The sequence below is a fragment of the Lagopus leucura genome, unplaced genomic scaffold (genome assembly GCF_019238085.1).
Source record: "Lagopus leucura isolate 7727_CA_CO unplaced genomic scaffold, USGS_WTPT01 Super-Scaffold_100026, whole genome shotgun sequence".
NCBI classification, from domain to species: domain Eukaryota; kingdom Metazoa; phylum Chordata; class Aves; order Galliformes; family Phasianidae; genus Lagopus; species Lagopus leucura.
Window position 1 is genome coordinate 8730864 of NW_024962277.1, and position 15129 is coordinate 8745992.

General features: G+C 69.0%; 5 protein-coding genes across 8 annotated transcripts; 2 read left to right on the forward strand and 3 right to left on the reverse strand.

The window, feature by feature from the left end:
* Positions 1–1358: 1358 nt before the first annotated feature.
* INKA1 (inka box actin regulator 1) lies at positions 1359–2183 on the forward strand. Its single transcript, XM_042880551.1, has one exon. It carries the CDS (start codon positions 1359–1361, stop codon positions 2133–2135), a length of 777 nt encoding a protein of 258 aa, XP_042736485.1. The 3' UTR covers positions 2136–2183.
* Positions 2184–2252: 69 nt separating this feature from the next.
* On the reverse strand, positions 2253–8265 carry UBA7 (ubiquitin like modifier activating enzyme 7). Of its 3 annotated transcripts, none has more exons than XM_042880429.1 (21): positions 7982–8265; positions 7811–7917; positions 7595–7685; positions 7341–7482; positions 7171–7268; positions 6935–7081; positions 6709–6867; positions 6446–6583; positions 6293–6373; positions 6070–6225; positions 5825–5990; positions 5551–5747; positions 5321–5385; positions 5041–5077; positions 4893–4967; positions 4575–4761; positions 4376–4473; positions 4213–4299; positions 3956–4147; positions 2643–2845; positions 2253–2424 (listed from the first exon to the last, which is right to left on the reverse strand). In XM_042880429.1, the coding sequence occupies exons 4-21, from the start codon at positions 7405–7407 to the stop codon at positions 2310–2312; spliced, it is 2268 nt and encodes a 755-aa protein (XP_042736363.1). In that variant the 5' UTR covers positions 7408–7482; positions 7595–7685; positions 7811–7917; positions 7982–8265; the 3' UTR covers positions 2253–2309. The 3 variants fall into 3 exon arrangements, with proteins under 3 accessions (XP_042736363.1, XP_042736360.1, XP_042736362.1); XM_042880426.1 differs by having other exon boundaries at positions 5041–5218; XM_042880428.1 differs by having other exon boundaries at positions 5041–5218; positions 6446–6553; positions 7982–8263.
* Positions 8266–9015: 750 nt separating this feature from the next.
* TCTA (T cell leukemia translocation altered) lies at positions 9016–10070 on the forward strand. The gene is made up of 2 exons (XM_042880322.1): positions 9016–9317; positions 9920–10070. The coding sequence occupies exons 1-2, from the start codon at positions 9016–9018 to the stop codon at positions 9960–9962; spliced, it is 345 nt and encodes a 114-aa protein (XP_042736256.1). The 3' UTR covers positions 9963–10070.
* On the reverse strand, positions 10048–11929 carry AMT (aminomethyltransferase). Its single transcript, XM_042880321.1, has 8 exons — positions 11857–11929; positions 11618–11785; positions 11468–11548; positions 11227–11358; positions 11080–11158; positions 10820–10965; positions 10560–10740; positions 10048–10413 (listed from the first exon to the last, which is right to left on the reverse strand). The coding sequence occupies exons 1-8, from the start codon at positions 11911–11913 to the stop codon at positions 10079–10081; spliced, it is 1179 nt and encodes a 392-aa protein (XP_042736255.1). The 5' UTR covers positions 11914–11929; the 3' UTR covers positions 10048–10078.
* Positions 11930–12054: 125 nt separating this feature from the next.
* Positions 12055–14321, reverse strand: NICN1 (nicolin 1). Of its 2 annotated transcripts, XM_042880324.1 has the most exons (6): positions 14175–14321; positions 13884–14057; positions 13702–13815; positions 13414–13485; positions 12411–12515; positions 12055–12301 (listed from the first exon to the last, which is right to left on the reverse strand). In XM_042880324.1, the coding sequence occupies exons 1-6, from the start codon at positions 14319–14321 to the stop codon at positions 12260–12262; spliced, it is 654 nt and encodes a 217-aa protein (XP_042736258.1). In that variant the 3' UTR covers positions 12055–12259. The 2 variants fall into 2 exon arrangements, with proteins under 2 accessions (XP_042736258.1, XP_042736257.1); XM_042880323.1 differs by lacking the exons at positions 12055–12301; positions 12411–12515 and having other exon boundaries at positions 12522–13485.
* Positions 14322–15129: the final 808 nt, after the last annotated feature.

Here is a 15129-nt window from a genome sequence, read left to right on the forward strand (position 1 = left end):
CGCCGATCCACGCCGCGCCTCGGGAACCGGCAGAATTATCGGGCGGCTAATTGTAACCCTTCATTAGCAAACCAGAGCGGCTAATAGCCGGCAATTAACAGGCGCTGGCGGAGCGCGGGCGGGCGGAGGGTCTCCGCTCCCCTCCCGCTCGGAGCCCGGCGCCCGTAACGGGGCCGCCTCGCCCCGCGGGTCGTGTCCGGGCGCGCCGAGCGGGGCCCCGGGGCGGCGGGCGAGGCGGGGCGGTGCCGGTGCCGGTACGGCCCGAGCTCACGTTACGGCGGTCCCATTGGCTGCGGCACGCGGGGCGGCGCCGCGGCGGGAGGCGGCGGGCAGGGCCGGGACTGAGCCGCGCTCCGCTGCTCCGCGGGGCCGCGGCCGCTCCGGCACCGGCACCGGCACCGGGAGCGGGGCCGGGCCGGGGATGCACAGCGCCCGTCTGGACGGCGGTCTCGGGCAGCGCCGCGTCGAGCCGGTGAGTGCCGCGGGGTGCGGGAGGACGGACGGGTCGCGGCGTGTCGGGGCGCGGGGCCGCGAGTGACATCAGCGCGGTGACATCACGCGTGGGAGCACCGCGCGCGGGGCGCGGGCGGGGGGCGCGAGGCCGGAGGGGAACGAGCGGCGAGCTGTCAGCCGCGGCCCCGACCCGAGCGGCACCGGGAACCGCGGAGCCCCTCCCGCCCCGCGCCCTCCCAGCGCCCCACGGCTCCCGCGGGACAGGGTGGTGCGGGGCGGTGGCGCGGCGCCAGCTGGGACCGGGGAGAGGGAGAAGGGAGAGGGACGTGGGGACAGGGGAGAAGGGACGGGGCGCTGCTGCGGGCGGTGGGACAGGACGCTGAGCGGGCCGCCCTGCGCGCTCGGCTTTCCGCGAGAGGGAAGCGGACGTAACAGCCAGCTTTTGGGCTCAGACAATAGGAATTCAAGAAAGAGGAGCGGCCCGGCCGCGGGGACGGGGCTCTCCTTCCGCTGCCGCTCGGCAGCGCTCCCCGTTCCCTAGCCGCTCCTCAGCCCCGCGCAGTCGGGGTGCGAGCGGGCCCGGGGCGAGCGGGCCCGACGGGCACCCGGCGTCCCCGAGCGGAAGGCCCTCCCTGGGGACGTCGCCCCGTCCCGTCCCACCGATCGGGGCGCCCCGTGGCAGTGAGGGGCCGGGGCGGGGGCGCGGGGCTGCTACGTGCCTCGGCCCCGTGTCACTTCCCGCAGGCACGGCCGGGCTGGGCGCCGCGCGCTCTCTGACATGCCGCCGCACGCCGGCCGGGGCTGCGGGAAAGCGGAGCCCGGGGCCGCGGGCGAGCCGAGACCTGCGCCCGCCGCCGGCCCGACGCTGAGCCGCCCTCTCCCCGCAGCGCTGCCGCCGGGAGCACATGCCCGGCACGCGGCCGGCCGAACGCGACCCCCTCCCCGCGCCCCGCCGCCCCCCCTCGGCCTGCGGCGAGGAGGAGCAGGGGGGCCCGGCCGCCCGCTCGCCCCCCGCCAGCGTGCGCAGCCTGGAGTGCGACTCGGGCTACTCGGAGGCGTCGGGGGGCACGTGGCGCGAGGACGAAGCGCCGGTGCTGCGGCGGCACCCCCCACCCTGCCAGCGCGCACACCGACTCTCCGCCGGCACCCCCGCGCCCGCCCCCGCCCGCCGCGCCCGCCCCAAATCCACGTCGGACGCCTGCCTGGAGCAGTGGCGGGCGCTCGAGCCGGCCGACGGGAGGGACTGGACGGTGTCGCTGCTGTCGCAGAGCCGCAACCGGCAGCCTCTGGTGCTGGGGGACAACTGCTTCGCCGACCTGGTGGAGAACTGGATGGACCTGCCCGAGGTGGGCGCCGAGCCCCGCCGTCGACCGCCCGCCGAGTCCTCGCGCCGCTTGGGCAAACCGCCCGCCTTCCTGCTCAGCCTCTCGGGCAACGTGCGCCGCAAGCTGGCCAGCATGGCCCGGCCCCGCGCCGCAGAGGGAGCCCGGCCGGGGGGCCGCGACCCCGCCAAGCGCCTGTCGTGCCCGCTGGGGCTGGGCGGGCAGCCCAAGGGAGCCTGCTTCCACCAGTCCCACAGCAACATCGCCCAGCTGGCCACGGACTTCCACCGCTTCACCGCCCTCATGAACAGCCGCAGCCGCCAGCCCATCATCTGCAACGACGTCATCGGCTACATCTAGCCCCGCCACCCCCTCCCCGCTGTAAATAAACCCCCGTTTTGTACGAAACGGACGCACGGCAGCCTTTGTGGGGCGCAGCGCCGGCAGAGGTGCGACGCAGTGAGCACGTGTCACAGCTTATCCTGCAGCTTTTATTGCGAGGGGCAGGCGGTGACATCTGGGCACCCCACGGGCTCAGGGCAGGGTGCAGAGAAGTGGGGGGCAGACGTCCTCCAGCTCATCCCCGGCACACACGTACTGCAGCTCCAGCTGCTGCGGCTCCGCGGAGCGCTCCACACCATCTGACAGCCTGCGGCCGGGAAAGGAACGGTGTGCTGGGCCCCTCAGGCTGGGAAAGCCACACCGGGCCGAAGCCCAGGCCCGCTCCCCAGCCCCTATGGTGGGGGGCCGGCGGGGGTCCGGCAGAGGAAGCGCTGCCGGCAGCAGGATGTTTACTCTGCAGCTGGAGCGGAGCAGGAGAGATGGGGGCCCTGCAGCACTAGGGCACGGCCAGAGCCGGCTGCCTACCTCTGTGCCTGCTGCTGTGCCTGCATCTCCTCATCCTCCTCTGCATCGTACAGCATGGTGCTGCCACGCAGGAGCTTGGTGACGGTCCACCCGTGCTCCTCCTGCAGCCGAGCCAGCAGCTCCCGCACCGTCATCGCCTGCCCGTCCTCCCCAATAGCACGCACCTCCAGCCGGTCCCAGCAGCTCCACTCCTTTCCCCGGTACTGCGAGGAGAGCAGGGAGAATGGACCAGGGCTGTTTGAGGAGAGGGAGTTCGGGGACAGGGAGATGGGAATGGGACACGGCCATCCCCCGGCACCGCTGGCCCCAACCACGCACAAAGCCCCATTGACAAGCAGCCCAGCCCCACACAATCGCCTCTTCTTGCGCTTGTGGCCCCCGGGGGTTTTGTGACCCTGGCTGCGGCCCGAATGCAGGATGCGACCCCAGCACTTGGCATGGCTGTCCACCATCTGCCCCCGCTGCAGGCAGCGCTGCTCTGGCCCCAGCCGTGTCCCGCGGATGCTGGCAACGGGCCGCCCTCGCGTCCTGCCTTCTGTTGCCTGTGCCGGGAGAGGCCTTAACCCCATCCGTACCACCACAGCCACACGCACACCATGGCCCCCAAGCCCTGGCCACAGCCTTGGTGGGCTCTCAGGACCCCAGGGTAGCACCAGGCACCAAGCCATAGGACAGCGTTCCTGCCACATCCCAGCATGAAGTGTCATGGAGCAGCACTGGGAGCCCCAGAGCAGGATGCTGGGCACAGATGGGGACCAAAGGGCACGGAGCACCACAGCAACATCCTCTGCCCCGGCACCGTGCCAAATGCATCCAGGCCACCCCGAGGCTATGGCACAGGACTGGGCGGCAGGGCACAGAAGCAGGAGGGTCGTGGGGTGGCTGGGCAGCCTGAAGCTGAGCTGTAGCCGGCACGGAGGCGATGAAGGCCCTTTTCCTCCCCCTCTTCCTGCCCCCGGCCCTGGGCCCCCCGGGCCAATCTGGTTCCAATCGGCGCTTCCTGCCGCGCAGGAAGGGCTGCCTCGCACGCCATAAACCCCCAGACAAAGGGGCCTCTATCACCCAGACGGTCCCAATCTGGGCCTGCCCCCCCGCCCCGATGTGGCTTTGCTTTCCCCCCTCTGGCAGAAAGGGGGGGACCCCAGCTCTGCTTCCCCCACAGCTGCAGGCAGCCCCGGGCCCAGTGCCAGCTGCTCGCCGGCTGCTGCAGCTGCTTCCCATCAGCCAGATGCGAGTGGCTGCTGCAGCCCTGCACACACTAGCCGTGGGGCACACCGTGGGGCTGCTGGAGCGCCTCAGGAAGAGGGTCCTACCCAGTATGTGGGGGCTGGCGGGGGCTGGATGCGGAAAAACAGGCATACAGACAGGAACAGGTTGCTGTTGCGGTAGCATTGGAGGTCCCGGCATCTCCACGCCAGCTTGTAAACCTCCAGGCACGCCAGGGCAGCCACGGCCGCTGTGGTGGTGATGATGGCGGGCACAATGCGCCCAGCAATGCGCTGGCTCTGAGGACAAGAGGGGTGTCACCAGCTGCCCTGTGGGGAGGGGGACCCTTGGGGATGGCACTCACCGTCAGCCGGCTCGCAGGTGGGATGCCGTAGTTCTCTGCACGCAGGTTGGATGCAGCCGTGATGAAGCTTAAGTGGAGGTCACTGTCCTGCAGGGAAGAGCGTGGAGACAAGGGCATTCCATGGGAAGCAGTGCCACCTCCCCGAGCCCTGCAGCTGCGGTACCTTGTCATAGTGGATGGGGTCCATTGCCTCTGTGCCCCCTCCTAGCTCCTGTTTCCACTGCGCCAGCTCTTGCACGAGATCCAGCATCTGTCCAGGCTCTGGGGATGCAGGGGCACAGGCCAGGAACTCGTTATCACAACTGCACCTCCTGGCCCGTGCCTCTTCATCGGGTTTTGGGGATACAGACATGCAGCCTTACCCAGAGTCTCCTCCACCTCCTCCATGCCCTCTGCTGTGGGGACGTAGCGTCCGTCCTTGGGGACGAAGGGTGGCAGCACCACGTGGCAGAGGACATCCCGTGTGGCCACTCGGTCACCACAGGATGGCAGCCTGTAGGTGTGAGCCAGGAGCTGGGCAGCAGCCTCCACGTATGCCAGGTGGGTGTCCTGCGGTACAGGGGGGGATGGAGGTGCCGCTCATCCTCCATGCTGCAGAGCTCATTCAGGTTGTCTGAGCAGCTCTGCTGCGCCCAGTGCCCACCAGCAGTTCTCCCTGGCCCCACAAGCCATGCACTCACATTGCTGGGGTCAAAAATCAGTGGGTGGGGACACCTCTTGTCCCCAGACCAGAAGGGCACACCGGGGCTGGTTTCCTGCCACAGGGAAAGCGGAGTCAGGGCCAGGGACGCCTCTCCATCAAATGGCACAAGGGGGACCCGTGCTCACATGCGAGGGCGGCACGTCGTGCAGCAGCTGTTTGATACTGTCGTGGTAGCAGAGCTGCCAGTGCAGGCAGGCCCAGCGCACGCAGTCCCCCCAGTCCCGCGGCCGCTCCTGCAGGCTCCTCTGCACCTGCTTGGGCACCACCAGGCCCTCCCATCGCACCGGCTCATCGGGCAGCTCCCTGCAAAGCTAGGCACTACCAGCATGCCCGCAGTGACGCCACGTGCAGGACATGGCCGTCTGTCCCTTGACCCTGGCCCCAGGGCAGGGAGTCTGTACTCACCCCAGGAAGCGGTTCACGCTCTCTGCAGGCAGCTGGAAGAGCCCCTCGAACTCATCACGAGCCCACTGCATTGAGGGGACAGGGCTGAGTGCTGGGTTCCCACACTGCGACCCTTCCCTATTCACTATGGTGGTGATACCCTGGCAGGAAGCGGCTGGGGCCACATCCTGCTGGCGGGATGGGATGGGATGGGACACCAAAGGGCCAGGTGCAAGGATCCACATCCATACCAGCAGCGTATGCTCGATGGCAGAGGGGAAGAAGCGCAGTGTGCACAGTGGGAAGCTCCTATCTGCAGGGTCGCTGCTTGGCTCCAGCGGCTGGCTCAGGGGGGGCACCATGGCCAGCACATTGCCCTTTGCCCCCTCTGTGCCCGTGTCCAGCAGCGCCGTGCGGGAGCGGATGCAGCAGCTCTCCAGGTAGGCGCCTGTGGGGAGAAGGGGGGATGCATCCATCCTGGTAGCATGGAGACAGGGCTCATCCCTGCCCCACCTAAGCACTCACGGGCCGTCAGCGTGTCCAGGGCACTGACAACACCATCCAGCCGCTGGAAGAAAGCGTTCCCAAAGAGCTTCTCGGTGCCGGGGCCCAGCTGGACCTGGTGGGCCGTCACCTTGATGTCCGGGTTCATGAGCCGTACAGCGGCTGCAGCCACCTGCGCCTTCGGCTTCTGCAGGGCACAGAGCGGGGATGGCTCTCTCCTGTCTCACATCCCCGCACCGCCCAGGTCCCCCCTGGGAGGAGCTCACCCCCACGTCAGCCTCACGGAAGAGAAGCTGCCGGTGCAGGTTGGAGTGTGTGACTGTGTCCATGTCGGTGACGGTGATGTCCCCGCCCGGCCCCGCTGCCAGCCCCATCATGGCAAAGTTCTTCAGCAGCTCGCAGCCGATGGCGCCGGCTCCCACCTGCGAGGCACAGCCACTGCACCCCAACGCCCCGGCGGTGTCACGCCACTGCCCGCACCCCGCTCACCACAAAGTACTTCTGGCGGCCCAGCTCCTCCTGGAAGTCAGCCCCGAACACGGCAATCTGTCCATCGTAGCGGGATCCCCTCTGCCGGGAGAGGGATCGCTGTCAGTGGGGGTGGGCACGGCATTGCGGCACCCAGCGGCAGCAGCCACTCACCGGGGCGCAGTCCTCCGGCATCAGCCTCGCAGCCCCCTCCACGGCCAGGCACTCCAGGGCGTCAAAGTAAAACCACTGATCCAGGGGCAGGAACTTCCCCGTGATGGCCTGGGGCGAGAGAAGTGCCCGTGCCCAGCACTGGCACCACATCACCCCGCCCAGGGCCCTGCTCTGAGCACCCGGTGTCCCCAGGAAGGCAGCAGGTGCCCTCTCGTGGCCACCGAGCGCTTGGAGACAGCAGAGCTCGCCGCACGGCTGCTCACCTTCATCGCCTCCTGCGCAGCCAGCGCACCAATGAAGGATGCCACCGGGCACAGCTCCCCAGCGCTGACGCTGGCAAACGCTCGCACGACGTCCTCATCCAGGGGGCCCAGCGCCGAGCCCAGCTCACGTGCCAGCTCCAGCACACGCTCAGCGTCCTCCTGTGGGTAGAGGGGCAATGGCAGTGCTGTACGGGGCACGAGCCGGGGGGGCTGGGAGGAAACTCACAGATGCCCGGGGCTGAGGCAGGCAGTGCCGCTCTTGGCAGAAGGTGTGCAGGGCCTGGAAGGCAGCGTGCAGACTGCGGCTGCGCAGCAGCTCCGTGGAGCTCCTGGCCTGGATCCTGGGCATCGCCAGCGCCTGGCGGAGGGGCTCCTGCTGACACAGCATGGGGACAGTGGGGACACGGTGGGGGCACGGGGCTGCTGCTGGGGGTGGCACTGCAGTGGCACGGGGGCACGTACATACGAGTGCTCCTGGCGTGGCCGCACCTCCGAAACCCGGCCCCCACCGCAGTATGGCGAGAAGGTGCTTGTGTCACCAATCTCCAACCTGAAGCCATCTGGGGAGCAGGGGAGGATGGGTGTCACGGTCACCACCAGGGACCCCCGCAGACCCCGGGGCGGGCACTCACCCAGCACGCGTACAGGGCAGGGCTCGCTGCTGTTCAGCTCCACCATGCCCTCCACACCAGAAAACATCACCAGATCACCATCACTGAAGCGGTGGCCATAGTTCTTGTCTGCCCCTGCGCATGTCACGATCCCTGGGTTGCCCTGAGCAGAGGAGATGTGAGCGTGCAGCTTCAATCCAGGCAGCATTTTGGGTCAGAGACATGGAGCTGAAAAGCTGCCATGCTGGGGTGCAGGGACAACCAGAGCTTCCAACCTGGGAGATGTGCTGCACAGTGGCACAGAGCGGGTCCCCTTCCCCCGGGTCACGGACAACAAAGTGCTCCCCAAAGTCACAGAAGAGCTGCCTGGGCAGGGACAATGCAGCTCTGAGAGTGGGCAGGTCCCATCCACCAGGCTTATGGGGGCACGGAGGGACAGGGGAGGGTAAGAAGGGGCAGCCACCTGGTGCCACGCAGTGCTAAGTCCTTACCCTGCCAGCCCTTTGGCATCGGCCACGATGAAGCAGACACCATTGGCATGGCAGATGTCCCCAACACGGAGCTGCTCCTCCAGCGGGCACTCGGTCAGCACCACCACCTGCACAGGGCTGTCAGTGGGCACTGGAGCCCCATGGCACCCCTGGGCTGGGGGCCAGACTCACCTGGAAGGTAGTGAGGAACTCCTCCGATAGCTCCCCAGAGTGCACTGACACTTCCACATCAGGGTTCAGTGCGGCCAGCAGCCGCTGGGATGCCTCAGCACGGTTCTGTTCCACACTGCACTCCCCCTGGAGGAACTGTGGGGCAGCGGCACTCGTGGGCCTGCGGCACTGATGGGAACCAGACCCGGAACAGAGAGCCCACACACATGCCTAGCACAGGCACCCCAATCCCCACTGGGACAGAGATCTCCCAGCCGTTCCCATCCCCATGGCTTCTCCATAACCATTACTGGAATCCCCAGCCCCACATCTCGCACCCACAGCCGAGCTCCGCTCCGCAGACCCCCACCCATCCCCGTACCCCTTACTGGGACCCTGCCCACATCCACACCCATTAATGGGATCCCTGCCCGTACTCGCACTCATTATCAGCACCCAGCCTGTACCCGTGTTCATTCCCGGAACCTTCGCCCATACCCACGCCCCACCAGCACCCCCACCCGCACCGTACCACCACGCCATCAGCAGGATCCACACCTATAACCATTACCGAGCAACTCGCATCCCTTATTGAGACCCATCCACGCACCGGGATGCATCCCTGTACCCATACGCGTTCTCCCAACCCCCCGGACCCATTTAAAGGGACGGCACCCACACCGAGCCCCCAGCAGCACCCGTACCATCGCCGTGACCCCGCACACCGTACCTGCACCCCGCCCCGCGCCGCGCCGCTCTCGTGCAGGACGACCCTCCGCGCCCCGGCCAGCACCAGCGCCGCCGCCGCCTGCGCTCCGACCCCGCGCAGCCCCCCCACCAGCACCGCGGCTTCCCGCAGCCGCCGCCCGCCGTCTCCCAGCACCAACCTGTGGGGCACGGCGGGCGCTCAGCGACAGGAAAGCGAGCGGCCGAACCCCGCCGCCCCCGGCCCCGCACGCACAGCTGCCGGGAGTAGCGCGCACCCGCCATGCCGCCGCCCCGCCCCGCCGCGCCGCGCCCCGCCCCGTCCGGTAACGGCGACGGCGGCGGCGGCGATGGCGGCGGTCTGGGAGGCCCTGGGCGCGCTGGGCCGGGAGCTGGCGGCCGAGTGGGCGACGCAGGACGTGCGTGCCGCGCTGTGCCAGCTGCTGCTGCTGTGGCTGGGGCTCAGTCTGATGGCCACCCGCCTGGCGTGGCGCGCCTACGGCGAGGAGGTGGCCGCGCTCTGCTACCGCCCGGCCGCCCGCCGCCCCCCCGCCCCGGGCACCGACGGCGGCCCGGCGCCCGCACGGCCCCGCGCACACTCGCTGTCCCCCGCCCGACGCGAAAGCGCCGCCGAGCGGCACTGCCCGCCCCGGTGAGTCCGCCCGGCACCGCGCGTCCCGTCCCGGCGCGTCCCAGCGAACGCCTCCCCCCTCCCCGGGTCCCCACAGCTGTGTATCCCGCTGCTTGCCCCCCCCTTGCCGCTGTCCCACTACCTCCCGGTGCCTGTCCTCGTCCCGCATCTCCAAACCAACGAGCCCCAGCACGCAGCTCCTGCTGTGTCCCCGGAGCCGCCTGCCCTCCCCCTGCCGCCACCCCAGCGCATTCCCTCTGGGTCCTCGCGCATTGCTGTGTCCTTGTGTGTGCCCACCCTCTGTGTGCCTCCCTGCTGTGCCCCCGGCCCGCTGCCCCTCAGGATGTGCCCTCAGTGTAAGTCCCCACCCTGGTGTGCCCCCCTATGTGCCCACAGCCCAGGGCATCCCGCCACCCCCACACTCCCCTACTTCCCCCCCATTCTGTGCCCCTACGCCCACTCTGCTGCAGTATATCCCCCCCAGTCCAGTCCATCACTGTGCCCTCCCTCTGGCTGCATCCTCCACTCCTGTCCCCATCTCCGTGTGCCCTGCTCTGCGTCCCCCAGCTGGGTGCACCCACCGCCCTCTCCCTGTCCCCCCACTGATGCCCCCATCTCCACAGGGACGGCACGGCAGCTGAGCCGGGAAAGACGCACCGCGAATGAGGAGCGCCCACCGCCAGCACCGCGCCATTAAAGGACTGCACCCCCCACCGCCCTGTGCTGCCCCAGCGCCAGATACGAGGCGGGAGATGGGCGAGGGGCTTTAATGGAGGCAGGTCTCACTTGGCCATGTAATAGTGTGTGGGCACGAAGGGCATCTTGGTGACCAGCGCCGGGTGCTGCTTCTTCCTCACCTCAACGGTGAGCGTGGTGCCGGGGCGGCTGTGCGCAGCCTGCACGTAGCCCATGGCGATGTTCTTGCCCAGGGAGGGCGAGGGGCAGCCGCTGGTCACCGTGCCCACAGGTGTGCCCTCGGGGCCCAGGATGGCGGCAGGTGGACGGAGGGGGGGACCCACGGATGTCAGCCCCACGCGCTTCCGCTTTGGCTTCTCTTTCACCTGCTCCATGATGATGGCTGCACCGGGGAAGTCCTTGGCTGCGCGCCGGCGCTTCCCTATGGGCACAGAGGGCTGAGGCCTGCGCTTTGGGCCTGGCACTGAAGGGCTGCGCTTTGGGTCTGACACCGGGAGGTCTGTGCTTCAGGCCTGGCAGCTGGGACCTGCATTTCAGGCCTGGCAATGGGACACGGCCTGCACCTACCCAGGGTCCACAGCAGCCCGGCCTCCACTGGCGTGGTGCTCTCATCGATGTCGCTGCCGTAGAGGCAGAGCCCGGCCTCCAGGCGCAGGCTGTCCCGGGCTGCCAGCCCTGCCGGCCACACCTCGGGGCAGCCCAGCAGCCGTTCAGCCAGCTCCACGGCTCGTCCTGCGGGCACTGAGATCTGTGCAGGATGGGGTGGTCAGGGGGCACAGCGCCCTGCAGGGAGCAGCTGCCCCATGGTGCCCCGCGGTGCCCCGTACCTCCACACCGTCCTCGCCGGTGTAGCCACAGCGTGTCACACGGCAGCCCGGCACGCCAAAGACGGTGGTGGCTGTGCTGGTCATGAAGGTCAGCTTGGTCAGGTCATCTGGCAGCCCGGCCTGGAGCACCTGTGCCATGGAGGGCCCTGGAGGGGACAGGCATCAGCCTTGGGGATGGCAGCACCGAGATGGGTGGTGCAAGACTGTGCATCGGGCCCGGTGGGATGAGACCCAGTGCCACCAGCATGGGGACCCACTACCTTGCAGTGCCAGCAGTGCGTTGTCCAACACCTCCAGGTGCACATCGCCGCCAGCCGCCCTCAGTTCTGCTGCTCTGCCCTGCGGGGATGGGGCTGCAGTGTGGGGACAGGTTGGGGGGCCCTGCCCTGCCCCAGCCCTGCCCGTACCTCCATGACAGCCCGGTCCTTGTCAGCACAGCCTGCGTTGGACACCACGTAGAGGTGGTCCTCCACCGTGTTGGTGACGATGAGGTCATCCACGATGCCACCGTGCTCGTTGGTGAGCAGTGTCAGGGTGCCCTGTGGGGTAGGTGCTGGGACGGGGGGGACCCTGTGCCGGGGCATCCGTCCCCCACAGGGCCGTATGCTGGGCACCCGTTGCCCGGTTGCCACCCGCTGACCCCCATACCTGTCCCGGACGCAGCTCGGCGATGTCGCCCACCACCAGGCTCTCCAGGAAGCGGACGCGGTCCCGCCCGTACACCCGCGTCTGGAAGGGGCTGGGAGTGAGGTGGTGCAGCGGGACCCCTCCTGCGGCCCCCGGCCCCCCTCCCGCTACCTGCAGCATGTGGGACACGTCGAACAGCGAGCAGTGCCGCCGGGTGTGCAGATGCGACTCGAGGTGCCCGCGGCCGTATTGCACGGGCAGGCTCCAGCCGGCGAACGGTACCATCCTCCCGCCGCGGGCCCGGTGCAGCGCGTCCAGCGGCGTCCGCTTCAGCCCCTCCTGCGCGGCACGGCCCGGCCCGGCTTAGCTCAGCACGGCTGGCTCTCCCCTCTCCCCTCGGCCCCACTCACCGGCGCCGAGCCCAGGTGGCGACGGGCCAGCGCGGCGCAGCACCCCGCCCGCAGCATCCTCCGGCCCCGGCCCGGCTCAGCGCAGCGCGGCTCGGTACGGCTCGGCTCGGCCCGCCCCGCCGGGGCGCCTGGGACATGCCGCCTTCCCGCCCCGCCCCCGCCCCGCCCCCGGCCCCGCACAGACGAGCGGAGGCGGCAGCGCGGTAGTAGCCTTTATCCGGAGCCACGGCCGCGGAACGCGTGGGGGCCGGGCCCCAACCGAGCCCGCGGGTGGTGGAGACGGAGCCGCGGGAGGGGCCGTGGGGCACGGCCGGCGGGCGGCGCGGGAGGCAGTGGGGCAAAGGCCGGGTCGGAGTCCACCGGTTGCAGCATCCGCGCCGGTCCCGCGAGCAGCCAGCGGGGCTCAGCTGTAGGACAGCAGGTTGACGTCGTAGCAGCCGTCTACCTGCGGAAGGAACGCGGCACGCTGGGTCCCTGCAACGCTGAGGGAGCGCGGCACACGGCCACCCTCCGGGCCCGCAGCCGCCGGTGCTGCGGGTGAGCACCGCACTCACGTCGAAGCGCCCGATGCGCGCAGCCGCCTGCCGAGCGCGAACCACCTCCGTCAGCGCCCACATCTGCTGCACCTCCGCCGCCACCTTCTCCGGGTCGGGCAGCTCCTGGAAGGCAGCGGGAGCGGTGCAGGAAGGGCCGGGAGAGCCGGGGCAGCCCTCGTGCAGGCCGCACGGCAGCACCGAGCCACGGCCACAGCGCCCGCAGAGCAGCCCTGATGGGCGGCTGGGAAACGGTGACCCTGAGGGTGGCACGGCCCCGCTGGCGGGCGTCCAGAGCAGCAATTAGCTAATGATTAAAGACCTAATTGCACCACCAAGGTTCAGCAACCACGACGCTCAAACTCAGTCCTCTTTTCCCAGCACAGCACTGCGCGATGCTCCCCATGTCCTCTCCCTCCCACCCCAGCGTGACGTGGGGACACACGGTGACAACCCGCGGGGACATGGGCGTCTGCCCCAACTCTCCTTGGACTCTGCTCACCCAGAGCCACCTAGCAGGCCCAACACTGGTGCTTGCAGGCTGTGATGGTCTCCATGGTCACCTCCTGGCCCAGACCTGCCAGTCAACCAGTCAGCCTCCCTCTGCCACCTGCCTCTGCTCGCGAGGCCTCCCCGGTCCCCAGGCAGAGGAAGAGCTGATTTAAATGCCACCTCGAGCTGCACGTCTCAGTGGGTATTTTTCTTCTGAACTGCAAACTGCTTCCAGCACCGGGCAGTGGTTTTGGGGCTCTGGAATGATTCCTGGTGCCAGCAGGGCCAGGAGGGGGCTGGAAGCGCCCAGGGGTTGGGTACCGTGATTCGGTACATCCGCTGGGAATGGAGCGCTCAAGCCACAATCTGTTGGGGTCAGAAGGCCTGGCAGCACTGGAGCAGCCACCAGCTGTGCGCTTTGCAGATGGACAATGTGGGCCATGTGATGGATGGGAAGGACCAACCCGTGCACCCCGGGACAGGGTGGCACCCACCGGCAGCCCCACCCACGGCACGGGACAGCCCCACTCACCCCGTGCAGGCTGAGGGGTCGCTCCGGAGGGCTCAGCTGGGACAACCAGGAAGGGACGTCCTGTGGGGAGGTCTGCGGTGGAGCCAAAGGGTCACACGAGGGCCTCTATCCCGCCCTCAACCCTCGCGCCGCAGTTTGGACCCGCCAATCCTCCATGTCGCTACAGGCACTACGAGCATCACTCCGCAGCGCCCAGGGAGCGGCACGCCGGGGACCCCGGGCCCCACGCCCCCCTTTCCCCTCGAGCACCCCAGGGCGGTCCCCGCGCTCGGGGCTCCCCGGGGTCACCTTGCTGCCAGGAGGGAAGAGCTGCAGCTCCTCGATTCCGAAGTGCAGCCACGCCGGGGAGGGCTGCCGCAGGATGAAGCGCAGCGCCGTCACCTGCTCCATGTCGCACAGCATCTGCGGGGGGACAGCGGGCGTCAGGCGGGTGGGGGGCGGCCGGGGGCGGCCGCGTGCCCGGGGCGGACCTGGGAACGGCGGAGAGAGAAGTATTCCTGCGCGCCCAGCTCCGTGTGCGGGCACGGCATCAGCCGCAGGTCGCGGAGGCAGGTGAGCCACTTGCGGGGTCCCGGCGGCCCGGCCCGCTGCGCCCGCACGCTCAGGAAGGCGGTGTAGAAGTTCTTGAAGACGATCTCGTGCACCTGAAGGGGCGGCGCGGTCACGGCCCCGGCATCCCACCGGCATCCCACCGGTACCCGAGCGGTACCCCGCCGCTACGCCGCCGGCACCCGCAGCGCCCGTCCCCGGCCCGCACTCACGTCAGCCGCGCCGCCGCAGGGAAAGCGCACGTCAATGACGGCCACGCCGGGCCGCGCCGCCTCGGCTCCCCCGGGCAGCTGCAGGTGGGCGGCGGCGCGGGCGGTGCAGGGCAGCGGGGCTCTTCCCGGGCCCGGCGCTCCCGACATGGCGGCGCCGCGCTGGGCGGGGCGCGGGACGTGGGGCGGCGCGGCCGACAGGGGGCGCCATAACGCGGGCGGTGCCGCGCCGCCAGTCGCGGGGCGGAGGAGCGGAGAACGCGGAGGGACCCGGCGGGGCGGAGCCGCAGGGCAGGGAACGGAGCGCGGAGGGTCCGGCGGGATCCCGCCCCAAGAAGCGGAGCCCAACAGAGTGCTGTCAGCGTTACCCATCTTTAATGCTTTTGCTTTTTTAATAAAACAATTTGAGGCTGTATCAAAAATTTAGTAAAAAAATTAGATTTGAGACTTCACCGATTGTTCCGACCATTCGCTATTCCTGGCGCTTTTTTTTTTTTTTTTCTTTTTTTCCTTTTTTTTCCCTTTTTTTCTTTTTCCTTTTTATCCTCTTTTTTTTCCCCCCCCCACCTTTCCCGGCAGCCAGCCCCCAGCCCTGTGCACACAGCCATGCGGCCCACCCAGCATCGCCCCCCATGAAGCCCCGGCCATGGAGGCACTGTGCTGCAGAACATCTCCCAGCTCCCCAACACCCCACGGCCAGGGCTTTGCTGTGCACACAGGCCGATGTGGGCACACGCGGGGCCTGGCTCGCCTCCCTGCAGTGCCCCCGCACCAGGCTGACCTGTGCTGTGTTGTGATGCGTGAGAGAAACAGGATTGCTTCGATTAAAAAATAAAACCGAGGAAACAAAGCCAGAGCCCGCTGCCCCCAGCACCAGGGCCGACTGTCCTCTATGGCCACCCCTCTACCTAAGCCTACGACACCCCTGGAGCTTATCTGCAGCGTAGCGCTTCCCCCC

Bases quoted from the DNA above. Each gene is read 5' to 3' on its own strand.
- INKA1 (XM_042880551.1), top strand. From the start codon at position 1,359: ATGCCCGGCACGCGGCCGGCCGAACGCGACCCCCTCCCCGCGCCCCGC.
- UBA7 (XM_042880426.1), bottom strand. From the start codon at position 7,407: ATGTTTTCTGGTGTGGAGGGCATGGTGGAGCTGAACAGCAGCGAGCCC. The intron at 7,082-7,170 runs GTACGTGCCCCC...CTGTGTCAGCAG, and splicing joins CACGCCAGGAGCACTCGTAT to GAGCCCCTCCGCCAGGCGCT. The intron at 5,748-5,824 runs GTGAGTGCTTAG...TTCTCCCCACAG, and splicing joins CCTGGACACGCTGACGGCCC to GCGCCTACCTGGAGAGCTGC.
- TCTA (XM_042880322.1), top strand. From the start codon at position 9,016: ATGGCGGCGGTCTGGGAGGCCCTGGGCGCGCTGGGCCGGGAGCTGGCG. The intron at 9,318-9,919 runs GTGAGTCCGCCC...CCATCTCCACAG, and splicing joins GAGCGGCACTGCCCGCCCCG to GGACGGCACGGCAGCTGAGC.
- AMT (XM_042880321.1), bottom strand. From the start codon at position 11,913: ATGCTGCGGGCGGGGTGCTGCGCCGCGCTGGCCCGTCGCCACCTGGGC. The intron at 11,549-11,617 runs GTAGCGGGAGGG...AGCCCCTTCCAG, and splicing joins ACGTGTCCCACATGCTGCAG to ACGCGGGTGTACGGGCGGGA. The intron at 11,159-11,226 runs GTACGGGCAGGG...CCATCCCCGCAG, and splicing joins AGGACCGGGCTGTCATGGAG to GGCAGAGCAGCAGAACTGAG.
- NICN1 (XM_042880323.1), bottom strand. From the start codon at position 14,321: ATGTCGGGAGCGCCGGGCCCGGGAAGAGCCCCGCTGCCCTGCACCGCC. The intron at 14,058-14,174 runs GTGAGTGCGGGC...CCGCCCCTTCAG, and splicing joins CCTGCGGCGGCGCGGCTGAC to GTGCACGAGATCGTCTTCAA. The intron at 13,816-13,883 runs GTCCGCCCCGGG...GTCCCCCCGCAG, and splicing joins TCTCTCTCCGCCGTTCCCAG to ATGCTGTGCGACATGGAGCA.